Consider the following 23,355-nt stretch of genomic DNA (forward strand, 5'->3'; position numbering starts at 1 on the left):
AAGCTCTTAACCTGAGTTTGTGTCTCAGCAACCATAGACTGCTGTTAGACTGTTTGTTCAGAGTGACATAATTGTAGGCTCCTCTTCAGTCTGGTATTCCTGCCCTGGTCATTCTTCTGTAGGCTTCAGAGTACTCTAGAAGCTTGAAGTGAGACCCTGCTCTGCTTATGGGGTGTCAGAGTGTCAGAGTCATACCACTGCTGCTCACTTCTGAACTTGTTCCTTTCTGGGTAGACAGGCTACTGCCTATGTTCACTACTCAATCTTGAATGCCACCTCATAGCTTAGGTCCCTTCTTCAGTCCTCTATGATTCTGTGATCATGACTAGATAACAAGCAAAAAGCTACCAGATGATACCTCTTCAACTCCTTGCAGGATGTCCAGATTCTTTGTTGTGAGGTTGGCACTGGTCTTTCCTGTGGGCACAACCCATCCTGGCCAGACCCAGTCCCATATCCACAGACCTCTTTGTCCATCTCCCTGTGCCTACCTGGGCTGGGAAATATAACTCACTGTGACTTTTTCTTGGATTTCCCCCACAGCATTCTGTCTGGTGAATTTCTAGACCTGTTCTGCTTCAACAGACATTTCCAGGCAAGGGTGGTTTACTCTTGCTATATTTTGAGCAACTTCTTAGGGAAAATAATGTGAGGAGGTAAATTTAACTTTAATAAAAGCAACCAGTACTTATTTACATAGACTTCTCCTTCATTGTATTAGAATGTTATATAAATTAAGAAATATGTTTCTTAAGTACCATGGAAATTGTGCTTAGTAACCAAACCCATGGACCTGAAAAAATATAACAAAACCAAAGAACAAAAACATCTCCCCTCCCAAACCAGAGGTCATACTTTCCCTTCTGATATTCAGTAGCAGAGTGTGTTCAAATTTAAATCATTTGGTAAAAGCATTCATCCCTGACTCCTAGGTTGTGAACCTAGGTGAGTGGAAGAATGGGGATGCCCTAGACAGAAATAGGGAAATTTGAGCAGGGGAAGGTTGGGTGGATAATGAGTTCTATTTTGGAAAGTATTGAGTTTGAGATGCGTAACATAGGTAGATAATCAAGCAAGCATTTGGTGATGCTAGACTTGAGATTATTAGATAAAGAACTCCTTTTAAGGAACAGGTACCCAGATTTCTCATTGACACTTCACTACTCAATTCCAGGAATCTGAGGCCATGTTTCAACCTTTTATGGATAGCAAAGGCAATCTTTTTTACTAGGAGGACAGGAAGTTACTGATAGGACAGCTCTGGTTCTACAAGGTGTAGAAAATGGGGCAGAATTTTTTTTTACTTACTGAGTCCTCTTTGAGTTCTGGGAAGAAAGTAAGAAAATAATTTTTTTTGTTCAAAGAGAAATAGTTAATTCCACTTATAAGTTATTATAGACTATTTTATACAGTGGTTTCACTTTGGTGCAGAATTAGGACAACCTGTACAATACTTACCTATGAAGTTATTGTGACATGACAGTATTTCCTAGAAATGTAGAACATGACATTAGCATTTCTAACTTAGCATATCTCTTATACCAAGAATGAATATTTAACTTTATAACAAGTAATTGATTCAGAGAGCAAAGCTCCCAATAATATATTCTACTATCAGTCAAATTCCCAGATAGCTAGTTTCCATATGTGACAATTCATCTTTTGCCTCTGTTCCTTCACACAAGAGGTCTTATGGATACCCAAATTAACTATAAAGGACATATGAAGAAAGCCACTATCTGCAACCAGAGAAAGGACTAATAAATAGAAGTATATACAGAATAATTTTACAAATATTTACCTATTTGTGGAATGGTGGCTACCTCTAAGACAGGGAGGGGGGAAGCAGAGAAAAAGAAAATAAAAAAAATTTACATGTTAACTTTATTGTATATTTAAAAGGAATAGCAAGCTGTATATAGTAGATCTGTACTTTGGTGTGCAACCTTTTTAATAAAAAATACTATATTATGGAAATGCTTGTTTATTCTATAAACTAAAAATATAGTAATTTTTTAAAAAGCATTCATCCCATTAAATTCATTTTCAGATGTGGCATAGTCATTGGATGAGATAGTTCCTTGCTACAGGACATGTTGTCTCAACTACCATTACATTCATATACCACCATAAACTATTCAGTCATTCCCCAATCTATAGAGATTCCCTTTGTTTCCAGCTCTTTGACATTATAAAATGAACTGCTATAAATATTTTTTGGTGTGCAGGTGGGTCCCTCTTCCTTTTATTTAATCTTGTTGGGATGTAGAACTAGTGGTGGTATCAGTAGGTCAAAAGGTATTCCTAGTTTAATACTCCCAAGTTTAGGCATAGTTCCAAATTTTCAGAATGCCTTTACTAATTCTAAGCTTCTTACAATCTCTGTTATTTCCTTTTTTTAGCCAACTTTGCCAATGTGATATGTATGAGTTGGAACCTCAGATTTGCTTTAATTTGTAATTCTCTAATTATTAGTGATTTGGATCATCTTTTAAAATGTATATTGAGAACTTGGATTTATTTCTTTGAAAACTACCATTCATATCATTTGACCATTTATCAGTTGGGTAATAATTTTATTCTTTTAAATTTGAGTCTGTACCTTATATATCTAAGAGATGAGACCTTTATCAGAGAAACTTTATGCAAAGATTTTTTTGCAGTTAACTGTTTTCCATTTAATTTTAATTCATGCTTGTATAAAGAGTTTTAAAAAGAAAATTGTCTACTTTATCTTCTCAATTCTTTCTACCCCCTTGTTTGGTCTTGGACTCTTCTACACATAGTTCCAAAAGGAAACATTTTTCTTGCTCCTCTAATTTTCTCATTAATCATGTGACCATTTTATATCTAGGTCATGTATCCATTTGGATTATCTTGGTATATTGTGTGAAGTATTGGTCTAGACCTAATTCCTTTCAGACTGCTGTACAGTTTTACAAGTGGTTTTTGTTGACCAGTTACATCTATACCCCAGTGAATTCTTTTAGTTTATCAAATACCAAGCTACTAAGTTTGTTTGCTTCCCTATGTTGTATAGCCACTGATTGACATCTTAATATTTAACCAGTACTAAGTACATTTGGTAACTACTTTTTTATCATATATTTTCAGATGCGATGCTACTAGACATTCTCATCCCCTCTTTTCATTATTTCCCTTGAGAGTCTTCACTTTTTCCTTTCTCTAGATGACTTTCATTATTATTTTACTGTAACATTTTTGTATATTTCTGTAAACTAATCTTTGGTGGTTTGATCAATATAGGATTGAGTTAGTACGTTAATTTAGATATTATTGTCATTTTAATATACTGACTGAATCTATCTATGAGCAATTAATAATTCTGTATTCATTTAAATTTGCTTTATTTCTGTAAAGAATGTTTTGTGGTTCTATTTATAAAATTCCTGTTTGTGTCTAGATAGGCTGAATATCAATATTCCCTATATCTTTTTTATTTTAAATGGAATTTCTCTTATTACTTCTTCCCACTGTTATATGTGTATATGTGTGTGTATACAGAATGATATGTATTTATATAGATTTATTTAATATTAATACTTGGCAAATTTGCTGGTTATTTTTAAATTATTTATTGAAACAATAACTTTAAGTATTCTACTTAGTGGTCTCTATTGTATCAACAAAGCAAGATTCACAATATTGATGGTGACCATAAATATGCCTGTATAGTTTGAAATCACAAAATATAAGAGATTCTCTATGTAGAAGGCAAAAGAAGTAAAATGTTTATTCAGACACCAGAGGATCAGATCCCCAAACCAATAATTCCCATTTGACATGGCAACAATTGTACACCAAAACCAGTAAGTCCACTTTATCATAATAGCAAGGAAATTAAAACACAGTATCAGAGCAGGGAGCCAAGCCATCCTTAACCTTCCCCTCTGCTGGGTTCTTTAGGTAAACACTCACTCACAAATCCTAGCTGTCTGCTTGCTGGCATCCTCTCTTCCTGCAGTTCTGAGAGCTCCCAGTTCTGAGAACCCTTGCATTCTCTCTCTCAGCACTTGCAGCTCTCTCTCTCTCTCTCTCTCTCTCTCTCTCTCTCTCTCTCTCTCTCTCTCTCTCTCTCTCTCTCCTGTTCTCTCTTCTCTCTCTCTATCCCATTCTCTTCTCTCTCTCTGCAGTTCTCTCTTCTCTCCTTGCAGCTCTCTCTCCTTCAAAGTCCTCTTTTCTGAGCTTAACAGCTACCCTGCCTACAAACAAGCCTCCCCTAATGAAGCTTCCCTTAACTAGCTCCATCTGAAGCCAATTAAATGGGTAGGGAAGATCTTTAATCACATTAACACCACAACTATATAAACAATCATTCCCTCTGCTCAAACTCATAATATTGTTTCCTTTTTGCATATGCTTATTCCCCCAATATATTTTCTTCTTTTATTTTTATACCTATACCGAATAATAGTGGTGATAACATGCATCTTTTTTTTATCCTTGATCTTATTGGAAAGGTCTCTAGCTTACTTCTAGTATGAATGATACTACCATTTATTTGGTTTTAGATAGATACCATTTACCATATTAAGGAAAGCTCCAATTATTCCTATTCTTTATTTAATTTTGTCAAGTTTTTTTCTCACTATTTATTGATAGAATTATATATTTGTATTGTTCTTGTTAATGTAGTCCGGGGGTTGACATACTTTTTCTGTAAAAGACCAGATAGTAAATATTTTAGGCTTTGTGAGTCAAGAGGAAAAATCAAGGATATTATGTAGGCATTTATAGAAAAAGGGAGAAAACAAATGTTCAGGAATTTTTATTGATGAAATTCAAAATAAAATAACAACAACATAATAATATAAAGTACAATTATTTTCAATATGAATCTACCAATGAGAAGAACATAATTGTTTAAATGGGATAACATTTCACCTAATTAGAATTCAAAGTTAGTGTTCTCTATCATCAAAATCAATTGCAAATGTTCATCTGTCAAATAAGCACTGAGATTTTATATATTTGATCTTTGAAAATCTTTTCATATGGGCAGGTATTATGAAATGCTGATACCAATGTGATTTTAATTGAGCCTATTCATCACTTAGGAGGCATTTATAGAATTCTAGTAGATTCTTCTCTTGATATCTGCCTTTTAATATGTCACTGCATTGTAGATTAATTAGTTTCAAATGAAGATTAAGTGGAAATTCTTCAATTGTACAATGAAATGAATTGCAAAATATGGGAAATTTTTTGCACTTACAATGAGATATGAAAAATTCTGGTAGAACTGAAAATATATCTGCTGAAAATATAACCACAACAAATTTATGGGAATGGAGATTTTGCTTGTTTTAACTTTTGAGAGCATGGGAAATGTATAAAACAGCTTGGAATTATTTGTGATTCAAACAACATTACGCATAATCAAATTGACTTTATTGCAATATAAATTTATCACACAACCACTGTTTTGCCTTACTATTTCAGTTGAATTTGTTAAGAAATACTATAAAATTTGCACCAAAACCATTTGGTGTTTGATAATAGTGGTTGAAAGCAGTACTGATTTAGAAAATTTTCAATCTGGGAGCTAAGTTTTTTTTTTATTTTTAGTTTACAACTCTCAGTTCCACAAGTTTTTGACTTCCAAATATTCTCCCCCTCCTTCTTCTCCATCTCTCCCCCAAGATAGCTTGTAATCTGATATGGGTTCTACATACCTTTGCATTAAACTTATTTACACAATAGTCAAGTCGTGAAGAAGAATTGTAACCTATGAAATGAATCATGAGAAAGAAGAAACAAAACCAAAAAAGAAAAAAAGAAAAGAAAAAAAGAGCAAATAGTTTGTGTCAATCCACATTCAGACTCTGTAATTCTTTCTCTGGATGTAGATAGCTTTTTCCATCATAAGTCTTTTGGAGCTGTCTTTGAACCTTGTATTGCTGAGAAGAGCCAAGTCTATCAAAGTTAGTCATCACAGATACCATGTTTCTATAATTGTGTATAGTGTCCTCCTTGTTCTGCTCCCCTCACTCAGCATCAGATCACCTAGGTCTTTCCAGGTCCATCTGCTTCCCATTTCTTATAGCACAATGGTATTCCATTACATTCATATGCCACAACTTGTTTAGCTATTCCCTAATTGATAGACAACCTCTTGATTTCTAACAGTTTGCCTACACAAAAAGAGCTGCTATAAATATTTTTGTATGTACAGGTCCCTTTCCATCTTCTTTGATCTCTTTGGGATATAGCCCTAGAAGTGGTATTGCTGGGTCAAGGGGTAGGAGCTAAGTTTAAAAAAAAGTAATGAAACTTTTCCCCCCTCTTCTTGCCTTGACACAATTGGTATGAATTGATTTTTTCAATCTATTAATCAAAATCAATTTTAAAAAACTGTAGACAATACAAAATACTTGAAAGTCTACCTGTCAAGACAAACCCAGGAATTATATGAACACAATAACAAAGCACTTTTTACACAAATAAAATCACATCTAACCAATTAGAAAAATATCAATTGTTCATGGGCAGGCTGAGCCAGCATAATAAAAATAACAATTCATTTTCAATTAATTTACTTATTCAGTGTCATACCAATCAAACTACCAAAAATAGTTTATAGAGCTAGAAAAAATAATAACAAAATTCATCTGGAAGACCAAAATGTCAAGAATATCAAAAGAATTAATGAAAACAAACATGAAGGAAGGTGGCCTCACCATACCAGATCTCAAACCGTATTATTAAGCTGTAATCATCAAAACTATCTGGTACTGCTTACTGGCGGGGCTCACTCATTGGAAGGGTGTTCATATGATTTGGCCAGATGAGACTCTGGGTAGCCATTAAGGAGCCTCCTGGGTTTGAAAATCCAGATCTTGGTGCTTCTATCTCTGGTAACTATTTATATATTGCTATGGGCAGTTAGTTTTTCTGTTGATTGTGTTATTTTCTCTGTTTGTAATTTCTGTTTGTATTTGCTTTGAAGTTCAGGATGCTAATTTTTCCCCCTGAACTAAGTGAATGATATATGTATGTTGAATTAAAGTAAGATTGTTAACCCCTTAATAAAAGAAATACACTGGTGGATTAGTGGAATAGATTAGGTACACAAGACTTAGTAGTAAATGACCATAGAAACCTAGTGTTTGATAAACCCATAAGACCCTAGCTTTTGGGACAAGAACTCACTATTTGACAAAAACTACTGGGAAAACTGGAAAACAATATGGCGGAAACTAGTTATAAATCAACATCTTCTGGTTTGTCCTTCATTCTCAAAGAGGACCATAACATCAAGAATATGATGCCATGACTTGCAATTCAGTTGGATTTAAATAGGGGAGGGCTATGCAAAGTCACCAGCCTCACTTTCTCCTTCAAAGCCATCTGGGTCCAGTGGCCAGATATAGACCAGGACAACTGGAGATGGCCCAGGATGCAGTGGTAGACCTTGGCCTTTTTAAGCTAAGGTCTTTCAGAGTTCTCACTTTGATTGAGGCCATGCCCATTCAGTGAATAGGGCTGTTTAAGAAGTGAGCCAAGGGATGGATCCTTCAATATAAAAAATAAAAAATCAAACTGGTAGAGGAAGACCCTCAGGATTTCTGGCCAAAAGAGACACAATTGCTATTTATGTTCACTCTGAATTCAATTTCTGAGATACTACAATCAGGATCACACACAATTTAGCAGCAAACACACTGAAAGAGTGGAGAGCTTGTCTTACAGCCAAGAATAGCTAAGTCAGTAAAACTGAATATAATCCTAGAGGGAGAGAAATTGGCCTTTAATGAAATATATAGTGGATTTCCAAGCACTCCTGATAAAGAGATCAGAATTGTGTAGAAACTTTAAAGTTCAACATAAGAATAAAAAGAAACATAAAAAAGTAAACATGAATGAACGATCATAAGGAACTAAACAAGGGTAAACTGTTTACATTCTAACATGGAAAAATGATACAAGTGTCTCCTCTGAAGACTTATCGTCTTGGGTCTTGTTGTTGTTTTTCAGTCACATTGTTTTTTTGGCAAAGATACTTGTGCGGTTTGTTGTTTCCTTCTCCAGATTACTTTACAGATGAGGAAACTGAGACAAATAGGATTAAGTGACTTGCTCAGGGTCACACAGTTAGTAAGAATTTGGGCCAGATTTGAGCTCAGAAAATGAATCTTCTTTACTCTAGTCCTGGCACTCTACCCACTGTACTACCTAGCTACTGCCCATCTTGGGTCACAGAGGGAGTCTACTTTGACAAGATCAGTAAGTGGATCATTTGTATGTTAATGATCTTAAGAAAAGAATGTAAAAAGAGTGGAAGAAGGATATACTAGGGACTAGGGAAGGGAAAGGAAGTTTACTGAAAATAATATGACATAGTAGAGTGCACAAGTAGAAGTCTTTACAAAGAGAATTGAGGAGCAGCTGACACTTGAGCCTTACTCTCATCTGAAGTGGTAAAAGGAGGCAAAAATACACAAACATGAGCAGACGGGCACAGAAATACGTTTCACTCAACAAGGAATTAGGATGTAAAAAGGAGAATCAATTAAAAAAACATTTATTAAGTGCCTGCTATGTGTCATGCACTGCGCTAAACACTGGGGATACAAAAATAAGTAAAAAATAATCCCTGCCTTCAAGAAGCCTGCAATATAATGGGGGAGACAGCATGCAAATAAATATATACAAAGGAAGCTATAAACAGGAAAAATAGGAGATAATCCAAACAAGGAAGATACAGGAATTAAAAGGGGTTTCAACTGGGACTTAGATGAAGCTAAGGATGTCAGTAGTTGTTAAAGCAGAGGAGAGACAGCATTCAAGGCATGGGAGACTGTATTGGGAATCAAATGGGCTCTTAGCACTTATTCAACCAAGTGCCCTTGAAGAGTTTGGCCTTTGTTTCCTTGATTGAATTAGGAGTCTTTGACAACCTCCTTGCCTCAAGGGAAAGCCTAGTTTACATGGGTTTGAGTGACATGTTTGTGACATCAGAGGCTATTAGACCACATGAGTTTAAGTCACATTTTTGTGATGATTTTAGGTCATATGGGTGAGTCGCATGTGTGACTCCACTTTGACCCTGAACAAGAAATATAAAACCAAGGATTGGCTTTCTTTTTTCAGATGATACTGGGTCTGGCCCCTAGTAGCCTTTCCTTAAGGAAAATACAACACCTAGCAGGAGATGGAAGGCTCAAGGGGGAATTATCCCAAGTAAAACAAATTTCAATTATGGAGGTACAAAAAATGTACCTCTTTTAGAAGTATCAAAGAATGGAAATCTGAGGGGGTGCCTATCATTTGGGGGAATGGCTGAATAAGTTATAGTATATAAATAGAATAGTATTATGCTCTAAAAAATAATGAAGGGAGTGGCTTTGAAGAGACATCAGGTGATCTGATGAACTGATCTGGAATGAAGTGAATAGAATCAGGAGAACAATTTATACAATAACAACAACATACTAACAAAGACAAACAACTTGGAAATAATCAGGAATTCTGGTCAGTGTTATGATCAATATCAATTCCAGAGGATTAATGGGTAGAAAAAAGGTGGATTTTTGCTGATTGAATAAAATATAATTTAAAAATAAGTAATCAAGCAAACAAGAAAGTAAAACATTGAACTAAAATTAAGAAATAATATGACTTAAGGGAAGTCCAAGATGTAAACTCAGAAGAAAAGATAAGCCTCTAAACTCTAAATAGATTTCAAGGAGAGAAATACTTTGATCACATTGAAAAAGAATGACTGGAAGAAGTGAAGAAGCAAAAAATGGAATGACAATTTGAAAGGAAAAAAATCAAATGAGAATCAACAGCTCAAAGCAGAAGGTAGGAAAACTTTCCCAAGTAATACTTCCTGAAAAACCGAACAAAGAATATTAAAATCAATTCCTCCTTGAGAGAACAAGAAATCTTGGAAAAAATAAAAAGATTGAAAAAATGAATTAATAAGATATTCAATATCAAAACAACTGACAAGGAAAACAGGATAAGAAGAGATAATTTAAGAATTATTGGACTCTTTATAAACCATGACCAGACAAAAAATCTGAGCTTAGTGTTTCAAGAAATCATTAAAGAAAATTGTTCATATATATTAGAACCAGAGGTCTAAGTGAAAATATAATTGATCACTTCCTGAAAGAAAACTCAAACTGCAAACAGCTAGTAATATCATACCTGAAATCCAAAGCTTCCAAGTCAGGCAAAAAAAAAATTCCATAAGTAGTCATAAAGAAAGAGTGCAAGGTATAAAGGATCACAGTTAAGAACAAACAAGACTAAGCAATAACTACTAAAAGGAAAGAAAAAATTTTGAATGCACTGAGAAGCCAAAAGATAGATTATAACTTAGCTTACAACTAAGAATAATTTACTCCAAAAAACTGGGTGAAATCACATGGAAAAAGAGGAATGTAATGGACTTTTAGTACAGAAGACTGTCAAGTATTTCTAATAAAAAACTGAATAGTAATAAGTGATAGTGGCTGGACCAGTGATGTCATTGGAATAGGGAGCTGCCTATGAGAAACTTCTTTTATCAGTGAAAGTTGGCACCTTTCTCACAACTTAATGGTCTGAGAGAGGTGCATAAAGAATGAGTGGTCATGTTCACACAGCTAGTATGTGCATAAGCTTTAATCCCCTTTTTCCTGGCTCTGAGGCAAGGTCTCCGCATTATTTTGAACTCTTTCAGTATGAATTTCTACATGCAAATACAGAAGTCAAGAGAAACTTAGACAAGTAATTTCATTTGATCAATTATCAAGGACAATTGTGATCTTTCACAATCTTAATAATTTGCAAAGTCAAATAAGACGAACCCAATGTATTAGAACCCTGTGGTATGGGTGTGATTTTGTTTGTCTTGTTGGTTGTCAGGGGGGAAAATTAGAGAAAAATAACATATCAGAGAAGACATGAAGAAGAAAGAACAATTACTTTTGACTTTCTATAAGATTACATAGATTTTTCTCACATAAAAGAAAAGTGAGGAGGTATACCTTTTAAAAAGCACAAAAAATATGTCATTTGGAATTTTCAGCTTTTAAGATTATTTTATATTTGATTTGAAATTAAAATGCCCAAGTCAACAACCTCAGTATTACATTTACTGTTCATTCTCCTTTACCTCACATATCTAGTCAATTGCCAAATGCTGGGGGTCTCTTGCATTCACAATAATACTTGCATTCATTCTTTTCTCTCTATTAACATAGACACCAACCTAGTTCAGGACCTTCTCACATCTCACCTGGTCAACCTCCTAATCTCCTCCTTGCAGCCTCCTTTCTGCATCATCTTTTCTCTCTCCAGATCATCTTCTATACAGATTCTAAATGAATTTTGCCAAAGTACCAATATAACTTGTCTTGGTTAACATTAAAAGTTCCTTAATCTGTCTAGATTCAAATATAGGCTGTTTTGCTTTTAAAGCCCTGTCCCAAATCTTATTACATATGCCATTTCTTGCACCCTATAGTTCAGTCAAAATATCCTTTCTTACACATGACATTCCAAATTCCTATTCTGTGTCTTTACAGTGCCTTAAAATTGCACTTTTCCTACCTGCCCTCTCCCCCAGCTGCTTGCACCCTCCCCCAAACCATTTACATTATTCTCATTTTGTATATCTTTTTGCAATTTACAAGTTGTTTTCTTGAACAGAATGTTCAATGTCCTTTAGAGCCAGGATTATTGCATTTTTTATTTGATATCTCCAGAACCAAGGTGGCTAGCACAGAATCAGCACTTTATAAATATTTATCATTTCATTGAAATAGACATTTAACAATATAGTTCATTTTCAGGAGGATCATCCCAGGATGGCTTTTACATTTGTCACATCCACTCTCTAGGCTTTATCTAATAACCTGAATTTCAATGGCAGGTTAGAATGGCAGGTTTCAGTGGCAGGCTTCTCCTTTCAAGGTTCTAAGGGATAATGCTGAGGGATTATTACAGGGTGGTACAGTAGATAGAGTGTTGGGTCTGAAGTGAGGCAGATAAGAGTTTAATTTTAGCCTCAGGCACTTACTAGCTGTGTGACCCATGATAAGTCTCTGTTTGCATCAGTTTCCTCATCTGTAAAATGAGCAAAAGCAAATGGCAAGCCACTCCAGTATTTCTACCAAGAAAACCAAAAATGGTGTCAGAAAGAGTTAAACATGAATGAAAAACTATTGAACAACAACAACGAAGAGGATGAGCATGTTATAGTTTTGTGCCAGTTGAGATTTGGTATCATAAATCTATAGTGGAACCAGACAGTATATTTTTTTAATTTCCTTCATCTGAGTTTCACAGCACAGGAACAAGAAGGGAGAAGATATGTAGTGACAACAATAACAACAGAACTGGGTTTGGAAAATGATAAGTAACAATCAGAAAGGAGGGCAAGGGGCCAAAGGGTTGCAGACAGTTTGAAGTTAAATTCATTAAGATTTTGAGGGGAGGAAAATGAAGTAAGAGAACAGTGGGTAACCAAGGAAATCAAGCGAGGGTGAAATAACTGGAGTTTGTGGGAAGAATGGAGAATAGGGTTAGGGAAGCACAAGAGGAGTTGGAAGGATAGGAGGAATTTAAATTATGATAGAACACTTGTGGTTGATGGCAAGGTCAAGGTTATGTTCATCTCCATGTGTGACTGAGGTGGAGTAAAAGTGCAGATCATAGGGTTAAGTTTGATGAACTGGGAAGCAAGGACATTTGAGGTAACTTGAACTCCCAAGCATAGCGTTTCCTGAAATTGATAGTGAAGCTTTGTTTTAAAGGCTTATAAATGTACTAAGATTTTTGAGGTACCCCATATAAGAGGGAGGTTTAGTAAATTAAGCAAAAAGAGGTCTTCAGGAGACATGGAAGACTCCATGACCAGGAAATACCGTTCAAAAATACAATTCTTTCTTTGAAGAAGAGACACGAATTCAACAAAGGACCCAATAAACCAGAAACTAGAAGCAGAAGTGAATTCCACAGCAAATCCTCTTGGTCAATTATAATAACTTTCCTATAATAATAATAACAATAATTCCCATTTCTAAATAAACATTTATCAAGTGCCACAATGTGCCAAGCACTGTGCTAAGTACTGGGGATACAAAGAAAGGCAAAAGACAATCCTTTCCTTCAAGGAGCTCACAATCTAACATGTGGGAAGATAACCCACAAAAAGAAGCTGAAAAGTTCAGGCAGAAGGAGGTCACCCAGTAAAGGGGCATGGTGAAAGCCAGAGGAGTATAGTCAAGAGGGAAAAGATTGCTCTCCTTAAATGGAGGAGTTCTTTACTGACCACCCTCCACCCTCTTCATTCAGAGCAGGAGAGAGACCCAAGGAGCAGGGTCTCTATATGAGCCTTATAGCAGGAATTATAGGGATAACATTTATGTTACTTTAAGACCTACAACTATTCTGTGCAATAGATATTACAATTAATATAATCCCCATTTTTAATTGCAGGATATGAAAATTACCCACATAAATCATCACCATTTTAAAATATTACCAATAAGACCCAGTAGTAAGAGATAGAAAGAGAAATTTCTTTTAAAATAACTGTAGACAATATAAAATATTTGAGAGTCTACCTGCCAAGACTAACCAAGGAACTATATGAATGCAATTAAAAACACTTTTTCACACAAATAAAGACAGATCTAAACAATTGGAGATATATTAATTGCTCATGGGTAAGCCCAGCCAATATAATAAAAATGATGTTTCTACCTAAATTAATTTACTTATTCAGTGTCATAGCAATCAAACTACCAAAGAATTATTTTATAGAGCTAGAAAAGATAATAACAAAATTCATCTGGAAGGACAAAAGGTAAAGAATCAATTTAAAAAATGTGAAGGCAGCTTAACAGCACCAGATTTTGAACTGTTTTACAAAGCGGTCATCATCAGAGCAGTCTGGCACTGGCTAAAAAATGGAAGTGGCAGATTGATGGAACCTATTAGTCAGACAATATACAGTAGCAAATAATCATAGTAACCTAGTGTTTGATAACTCTCACTGATCATCTGGGAACTCCCATCTTGGAAAATTCAATTGCCTAGGGTAAGGAAAAAATAAACAGAGAAGAAACAGCAGCGTTTGTTCATGGGAAACATTTTGAATGGATATCAACCACCAAGTATTTTTAAGCCCTTTCTAGCTTTCAGGCATTGTCCTAGATGCTCTCCAAGCAAGAAAATATAGAAGGAGAAGAAAAGATGTCTCAGGACAGTGTCTTGAGGGGTAAATGAAGTTAAGGGGTAAAATATAAGTAATGAACCAGCTAATGAGTTTGAGGAGTCATCAGATAAATAGGAGGAGAACTAGGAAATAAGTGTCATGAAAACCCAAAGAGTTAAGCATATCTAGAATGAGGGTAATCAACAAAGTAAAATTTAGCAAGTAGATTGTAAAAGAAGAAGATGGAGGAAAGACCATCAGATTCAGCAACTAAAAGATTAGTAGTCACTTTGGAAGGAACAGTTACAATTAAGTTACAGTACTGGAAGTCAGATTGCAAAGGACTAAGGAATTAGTGAGAGGAGAGAAATGGAGAGAACAAGTATACACAACTTTTTCAAGGAGTTTGGTAAAAAGGAGAGAGAAATGAGAATATTTTGAGAGAATATTAGGGTTTAGTGAAGGCTTTTTAAGGATTGAAAAAACTTGGGCATTTTTGAAGACAGTAGAGAAAAAACCAGGACAGGTTATCTAAGGACAGGTTGAAGATTCAGGAGAGTTGAAGAGGATAATTGAAGAAGCAATTCACTTCAGTAGAGGAGGAAATGGAATCAAGTATCCTTGTAAAGAAGTTGGTCCTCACAAGAAGGACCTTGTTCAGAAACTGAGGGAAAGGAGGAAAGAATGAGAGGTGATATCAAGGAGCAAAGAATAGAAAATGATGCCAAGGAGTTCTGTGATGAAGAGAATGGGAGAAGGAGCTCATATCAAGTGACCTCAATTTTCAGAGCAATAGTCCTTGCCTGAAAGAAGAATGAGAAGCTTAAAGAGAAAAAAGATCTTGAATAGTTTCTGTGGGGAGTGAGTGAAACAATTAAGGATATATAAAGTCAGTAAATCAGTCAATAAGCACTTGGTGAACACCTACTATGTGCCAGGCACTGTCCTAAGTTCTGAGAATATAATTAGAGGCAAAAAGACAGTACATGCCTTCAAAAAGCTTGTAATCTAATAGAGGAAACAAGAAAACAAATATTAGCAAATGAGCAATAAACAGGATAGATAGGAAATAAATAACAAAGGGAAGATACTAGAAGTAAGTGGGGTTGAGAAAGGCTTCCTATAGAACATGAGAGTTTACTGGAGACTTGAAGGAAGCCAGGAAGTAAAGAGGAGGAGAAAGAGCATTTGGACATTGGGGTCAGAAAGAGAAAATGCCCAGAGCCAAGAGATGGAGTTATTTGTTTGTGGAACAGCAAGGAGGTTGGTGCCACTGGATCAAAAACTATATTTCATTGAATAAGATGTAAGAAGAATGGAAAAAGAGGGTCATTCTTAGTTATATAGGGCTTTGACTATCAAATGGAAGATATTATATTTGATCCTGGAGGTGATAGGGATCTACTGGATTTTAATGAGCAGAGAGGTGACCTGAGTGGATCTGCACTTTAGGAAAATCACTTTGGTAGCTGAATGGTGGAAGGATTAGAGTGCCAGTGGACCAATCACTAGGCTATTACAATAGTCCAAGAATGATTACACCAGGATGATAACAGTACCAGAGGAGAGGAGAGACCACATTCAAGAGAAGTTGTAAAGATGAAATCAACAGGCCTTGCCAACAAATTGCATATGGAAGGTGAGAGATAGTGAGGAATTGAGGACGATACCTAAGTTGTGAGGCTGGTGGAATGGTAAGACATTGGTGCCCTGAACAGTAAGAGAGAAGTTTGGAAAGGGGAAAATGATAGATAGAAAGACAAAATCACACATCCAAAACTGAGGTGTAAAAGAACTTTGTTGTTGTTCAATCACTCAGTCATGTTTGACTCTTCGTGACCCTATAGCACTCCAGGTCCTTCTGTGGCCTGGATAGTGGAGTACAATGTAGTATCACTTGAAGTCTATCCAAGTTCATGTTTATTGTTTCCATGCCAGTACCCATCTCATCCCCCACAGTTCCCTTTTTCCTTTTGCCCTCAATCCTTCCCAATATCACAGTCTTTTCCAACAAGTTCTATCTTCTCATTATGTGGCCAAAGTATTTAATGAAGAGCCTGAATTAATTCCTTTAAGTACTGACTGATAGGAACTCCTTGCTTCCAAGGGACTCTCAAAAGTCTTCTCCAGCACCATGATTCAAAAGCATCAATTCTGTAGTGTTCAGCTGTCCTTACAGTACGACTTTTACAGCCATGCATTGCTACTGGAAAAACTATAGCTTTGATTACATGGAGCTTTGTCAGCAAGGTGGTGTCTCTGCTTTTTAGTATGCTGTCCAGATTTGCCATAGCTCTCCTTTTAAGGAGCAAGAATCTTTAAATTTCATGGCTGCAGTTGCTCTCTGTAGTGATCTTTGAGCCCAAGAATATAAAACCTGACACTGCTTCCATTTCTCCTCCCTGTATTTGCCAGGAAGCAATGGGACCAGTTGCCAAGATCTTTAGGGGGTTTTATGTTAAGCCTCAAGCTAGCTCTTACACTTTCCTCTTTCACTCTCATCAAGATGTTTCTTAATTCTTCTTCACTTTCTGCTATCAGAGTGGCATCTACATATCTGAGATTTTTTATATTTCTCCCAACATCCTTGATTCTGGCTTTTGATTCATCCAGCTTGGCATTTTGCATTATGCACACTGTATATAAGTTAAAAAAGCAGTCTTATACTCTTTTTCCTATCTTAAACCAATCAGTTGTTCTATGTTTGGTTCTAATTGTAGTTTGTTGGCCTGCATACAGGTTCCTCAAGAGACAAGTAAGATGATCAGGTACTCCCATCTCTTTGAGGACTTTAGCATAGTCAATGAAGCAGAAGTAATTTTTTTCCTGAAACTCCTTTCCTTTCTCCATAATCCAGCAAATGTTGGTGATTTGGTCTATAATTCCTCTGCCTCCTTGAAAACCAGCTTGCTCTTCTGGTATTTGTTATTTCACATATTGCTGAAGTCTAGCTTGTAGAATCTTCCATTTTTTCATTCTTTGGTTCTGTTTTTATAATTTCTTGATTTCTCATAAAGTCACTGGCTTCCACTTGCTCCATTATAATTTTTAAGGTATTATTCTCTTCAGTGAGCTTTTGGACCTCCTTTTCCATTTGGCTAATTCAAGCTTGCAGAATCTTAATCGTGAGCTTTTTAGCATGTAAAATGAGCACAATCATTTAGTAATTTGAACATTCCTTGGCATTGCCTTTCTTTTGGATTGGGACATAGATTCCTCTTTTCCAATCTGGTGTCCACTGTTAGGTTTTCCAAATTTGCTGGCACATTGAGTACAGCACTTTAAACAGCATCATGTTTTAAATTTTAAATAGCTCAGATGGAATATAAGGGTAAAACTAGACTTACAGTTAGCAAAGTTTCCTAAGGCCCACTTGACTTCATCTTCTGGGATGTTTGGTTCTAGTTCAGTAACCACACCATCATGGTTATCAGTGATGCTAAAATCATTCTTGTTTAGTTCTTTTGTGTATTCTTGCCACCTCTTCTTAATCTCTTCTACTTCTGTTAAGTCTCTACCATTTTTGTCTTTTATTTTTGCATTTTTGCATTCAGCATTCCCCAGATATCTCTAATTTTCTTGAAGAGATCTCTTGTCTTTCCCATTCTATTGTTTTCTTCTATTTCTTCGCATCTCTCATTAAAAAAAAAACTTTTTTCTTCTTGCTAGTCTCTGGAATTCTTCATTCAGCTAAGTATATCTTTTCCTTTCTTCTTTACTTTTCACTTTCCTTCCTTCCTCTCCTATTTGTAAGGCCTCAGCAGACAGTCATTTTGCTTTCTTGTTCTTTTTCTTTGGAACGCTTTTTTGTTGCTGCCTCCTTTTCAATGTTGCAAACCTCTGTCCATAGTTCTTCAGGCAATCTACCAAATCTAATCCCTTAAGTGTTTTCACTACTTCCAATTCATATTTATAAGGGATATTATTTAAGTCAGGACAGTCTGATGGCTTTCCCTATTTCCTTCAATTTATGCCTGAATTTTGCGATAAGAAATTCATGATCTAAGCCACAGTCAGCTCTAGGTCTTGTTATAACTGACTGCATAGTTCCTTCACCTTTGGCTATACAGCATATAATCAATCTGATTTTGATATCAACTAGTGATGTCCATGTGTCTAGTTGCCATTTGGGTGGTTGAAAAAGAATGCTTGCTATGACCAGTGAGTTATTTTGACAAAAGTCTGTTAGTCTCTACCCTGCTTCATTTTGTACTCCAAGGCCAAACTTGCCTATTATTCCAGTTATCTTTTGATTTCCTACTTTAGTATTTCAATTATCTGTGATGAATGTGACATCTTTTGGGGGTTTTATTTCTAGATGATGTAGATCTTCATAGAACTGATCAACTTTGGTCTCTTCAGCATCAGTAATTGCAGCATAGACTTGTATTATTGTGATGTTGAGCAGTTTGCCTTGGATTCGAACTGAAATCCTTCCATCATTTTTGAGATTCTATCACAGTACTGCCTTTCTCACTCTTTTATTGACTATGAGGGCTTCTTCTAAGGGATTCTTGCCCATAGTACTATACGTAGTGATCACCTGAATTAAATTTGTCCATTCCTGTCCATTTAAGTGCACTGATACCCAAGATGTTGATGTTGAATCTTTCAATCTCCTGTTCAACCTCATCCAGATCATTTAGTCATTTTCAATTGCATCTGACTCTTCCTGATCCTGCTTGAAGTTTTCTTGGCAAAGATACAGGAGTGGCTTGCCATTTCCTTCTTCAGCTCATTTTACAGATAAGGAAACTGAAGCCAACAGGGTTAAATGACTTGCCCAAGGTCACATAGCTAGTAAGTCTCTGAGGCCAGATTTGAACTCAAGTGTTCCTGACATTTGTATTGGTAATTAAGGTGGGACTTTTTTTTTACTGTTTTCTCTTTTGGAGCACTGAGGTAATCAAATACTATTGATGAGTTCTGGTCTTTGTTTCTTTGATTAAATTGGAAGTCTTTGATGAACTGCTTAAGAAACAAAAAAGCCTAGTTCACATAGGTTTCAGTCCCATGGTTGTGACACCCTTTGACCCTGAACAGGGTATACAAACTTAGAGGTTAGTGTTTTGTTTTGGGCTTTCACTCCCTGGAAGAGTGTCATGTGATTTGACCAGACTAGACTCTGGGTAGCCAGTAGAGCCTCCCGGCTTTGAAAACCTAGATGTTGGTGCCTCTCTGTCTGATAAGCATGTAATTCTTTGGTCAAACAGCTAGAGGCCTGTCTGTTGATAGCTGTGTGTGTTTGCTCTGCTTATATTGTCTCTGTAATTTCTGTTTGTATTTGCTCTGAAGTTCAGGGTGCTAGCTTTTCCCCCAAACTAAGTGAATGGTATATGTATTTTTAATTAAAGTAGGATTGTTAACCCCTTGAAGTTGCTTTCCTTAGAAAAGCAGATCAAAGAACCTGTGCTAACAGCCTTTCTGTGTGCTGTTGGTGGTGGTCTTTCACCCTCACAACAGCTGCTAGTGACATTGTTGTTACAACACTAGGCCCAGAGCTCTATTCATTGTACAACCTAGCTGCCCTGGCTTACCTTGGCTCATAGATCTTACATTCACGGTTCCTATGTGATGTTGATCTTGACAGCATCATGCTTTTCTTTTTGACACCAGACACATCCACAAGTGAGCTTCCTTTTGACTTTGACCCAGCCACTTCATTAGTACCGGAGTTACTTATAGTTGTCCTCCACTCTTCCCCAGTATTGTATACCCTCTGACCTGAGAGGCTCCTCTTCTGATGTCATCTCTTTTGTCATTTTAATATTATCCATGGGGTTTTCTTAGCAAAGATGCTGAAGTAGTTTACCATTTCCTTCTCCAGTAGCTATTCTGTCAAAAAACAAAATGAAGTTAGGGAGGTGGGACTTGTTCTTGATGCTGGCTCTCTTCCCAGATACGTACTAACCATCTCTTTATTGATCTGTTCTAGAATTTTTTAAAGAATAAAATGCCATTATTAAATATATTACAATCAGTATTTATTTCTATAATGTGTATTGATGAAATAATAACTTAAACAATCTATTTCTCCCCATACAATTATATTCAGTCTTACAGAATAAGTTGTTCTTGGTTGTAACCCTTTTTCATTTACCTTTCTGTATGCTGAATACCAACATTTTTCCCTTTATTTTAATTATAGCATAGTCTTATGTGGCTATGGAATGTTAATACTTGAACACTTTCTTTCTGGGTGCTTGTGGTATTTTTTTCTTTGACCTGGAGGCTCTAAATATTGCCTATGACAGTTCTTGAAATTTTCAATTTACTATTTCTTTAAGTTAGATAGCCAGTGTATTATTTCTCTTTTTACTTTGCCCCCTGATTCTAATAGTTCTGGACAGTTTTCTTTTATGATTTCTTGAAATATGACTTGTTTTTGTTTGGTCATCTTATATAGACAGTTCAATGATTCTAAACTCAATTCTCCTCAACCTGGTTTTTGGGTAATTTCTTTTTGGTAGTAGATAACTCACATTCTACTCTTTAATTCTTTTAACTGTTTTAATATTTCTTTTTGTCTTATTCAATCATTGATTCTGTTTGTTCAATTTTTGGGGTGCCCACTACTTTGCTCACTTTTCCCCCTTCTGTTCTAAGTTTTTTTCTTCTAATTTCTTCCTCAAGAACTCTAATTATTTTTTTGCTTCTTTTTCCCCATCCACTCTTGCAGTCCTTATGGGCAAGTCATTTCTTTTCTTCCCCTGAAGCTCTACTTGTATTTACTGTGAAGTTACTCTTTCCTCTGGCCTTCTCTTAACTCTTAGCATTTCTACATTGTACTAATAGTCAATAAATATTTATTGAAGGCCTGACATATGACAGGTGTTATGCTAAGGGCTTGGGATACAAATAATAAGAAGAAAGGTCATGTTGTCAGTCTAAAGCTTAAACTCTCAAGGGAGAAGACAATAGTAAAAAGAAAGTTGAAAAAGGGGTGAGATGCCAGAAGATACCTTGCTTGGGAGTATTATGTTCATGGAGTTGAATCCAAGCAAAGCAGCTGATGGAAAATGAGGAGTTAGCAGGAAAATGCTGAGCACTTTCTAAAGGAAGCTTTTGGGAACAGTTTACTGCTCCACCCTCCAGCCTCCCAAATAGAAGGGAGAGGCAACTGAGGCTGCTGAGAAGGTGTTAAGCATCAAAGCTGAATCAATGTTAGAACTCTCTTCTATTTAGATATCTCTAGACTCCATTTCTGGATTAGGACTCTGCCAGGACCAGGTTTGGCCATCTCCTATATTTTTGCATGGGGTAAGTAGGTCTTGGTCCACTCTTTTTTGCATTCTGGATGTTGCTGCCATCGCACTAACATGGTTCTAGATATAAGAGATCCATCTTGATCTCACTTCTTGCCTTTTGTCACAACTTTGGGTCAAGAGCTAGTTAAGTCCAGTGCTGGACCTCCACCTCACATTCTGCCCCAAACCTTGTTGTCTGCCTTCATCTGCTTAAGGCCTAGTATGAGTACTACTCTCAAGCTCATCTCCATTTCTTTCTCCCTGTTTAGTCACCTACTGGGACTTATCTTTGCCCCCTGGTATGAGAATATATTCCATAGGCCCCACCAAATATTAATGATCAATCTGACTTTAGGCTTCTTGGAAATCCCCATTGCATGCTACATAGCCCTTTCATCTTTTTTACCTAGCACTAGTCACCTGCTGCAACTCTAACATAATAATAGAAGTAAGGTTCACACACTTCCAAAATATCACCTCCATGTCTCCCTCTCCTTCCATTATCACCTACTAGGAATTGGCTTTGTCCACTGCTGCAACCCTCAATATGTTGATGCTGAAATTCCTTCTGATTTTAGCCACCATTGACAAGAGCTTGCACTAGGTTCAAGCACCCCCTCCTTAATCTCTCACCCTTCCCCAGAAGATCTGTAGGCTTCTGGGTTTTTTTCTTGTGCATACCTGGACTGGATAGAATAGATTATTTGTGTTTTCTTGAACTGTTATATCACTTAACACTCTTGTTCATCTTTGACAAGGTGTTTCTCAGGGAATCTGGGCTTGGATAAAACTTTTCTCATCATTGTATTTATCAGAGATTCCTAGGTCAAACTACTTTATGTTGTCATATGACATTTTATGAATTCAAGCTCCTTGACTAAAAGGTTTCAGTACTTAATGTCAAGTGATTACATCTTCAAAATAGGTAACCTGGAGAAGCGGCCGCGGCACCGAGCGGAGGAGGCAGCAGCCGGAGCGGGAGCCGGAACGGGGCGGGCACCATGGCTGGTATCACCACCATCGAGGCGGTGAAGCGCAAGATTCAGGTTCTGCAGCAGCAGGCCGATGATGCCGAGGAGAGGGCCAAGCGTCTCCAGCGGGAGGTGGAGAGGGAGAAGCGGGCCCGGGAACAGGCTGAGGCTGAGGTGGCTTCCTTGAACCGTCGGATCCAGCTGGTAGAGGAGGAGCTGGACCGTGCTCAGGAGCGCCTGGCAACAGCTCTGCAGAAGCTAGAGGAGGCAGAGAAGGCAAATGATGAGAGTGAGAGAGGTATGAAGGTCATTGAAAATCGGGCCTTGAAGGATGAAGAGAAGATGGAGCTGCAAGAAATCCAGCTGAAAGAGGCCAAACACATTACAGAGGAAGCAGACAGGAAGTACGAGGAGGTGGCCCGCAAGTTGGTGATCATTGAGGGGGACTTGGAGCGCACGGAGGAGCGGGCGGAGATGGCTGAGTCCCGTTGCCGGGAGATGGATGAGCAGATCAGACTGATGGACCAGAACCTGAAGTGTCTGAATGCTGCTGAAGAAAAGTATTCTCAGAAAGAAGACAAATATGAGGAGGAGATAAAGATTCTTACCGATAAACTCAAGGAGGCAGAGACCCGTGCCGAGTTTGCTGAGAGATCGGTAGCCAAGCTGGAAAAGACAATTGATGACTTGGAAGATAAACTGAAATGCACCAAAGAGGAGCACCTCTGCACACAAAGGATGCTGGACCAGACTCTGCTTGACCTGAATGAGATGTAGAAACCCCTTTCCCCTCAGCCCCACCCTGTTGCTGCTCCTTCCACTGACTGACTTCGCTGGAGGCCAGCCTGCCTGAAGCTGACCTTTAAACTGAGGGCTGATCTTTAACCTGAAGACTGCTTTCTTCTCTGGGTCCTTGCTTACCCTCTCCCCACCCCACCCCTACCTCCAACTCTACGTG

General features: G+C 36.9%; 2 protein-coding genes across 3 annotated transcripts in view; both read left to right on the top strand.

Annotated features, from left to right (window-relative positions):
• The window catches only part of TRIM9 (tripartite motif containing 9), a 173,317-nt gene that overhangs the window by 48,229 nt on the left and 101,733 nt on the right, over nucleotides 1–23,355 (top strand). The window lies entirely within an intron of this gene.
• LOC118841634 (tropomyosin alpha-3 chain-like) lies at nucleotides 22,365–23,216 on the top strand. 2 transcript variants are annotated; one of them, XM_036749210.1, is made up of 2 exons: nucleotides 22,492–22,559; nucleotides 22,694–23,216. In XM_036749210.1, exons 1-2 carry the CDS (start codon nucleotides 22,492–22,494, stop codon nucleotides 23,172–23,174), a joined length of 549 nt encoding a protein of 182 aa, XP_036605105.1. In that variant the 3' UTR covers nucleotides 23,175–23,216. The 2 variants fall into 2 exon arrangements, with proteins under 2 accessions (XP_036605104.1, XP_036605105.1); XM_036749209.1 differs by having other exon boundaries at nucleotides 22,365–23,216.

This window comes from Trichosurus vulpecula, chromosome 3 (assembly GCF_011100635.1).
Source record: "Trichosurus vulpecula isolate mTriVul1 chromosome 3, mTriVul1.pri, whole genome shotgun sequence".
Lineage (NCBI taxonomy): Eukaryota > Metazoa > Chordata > Mammalia > Diprotodontia > Phalangeridae > Trichosurus > Trichosurus vulpecula.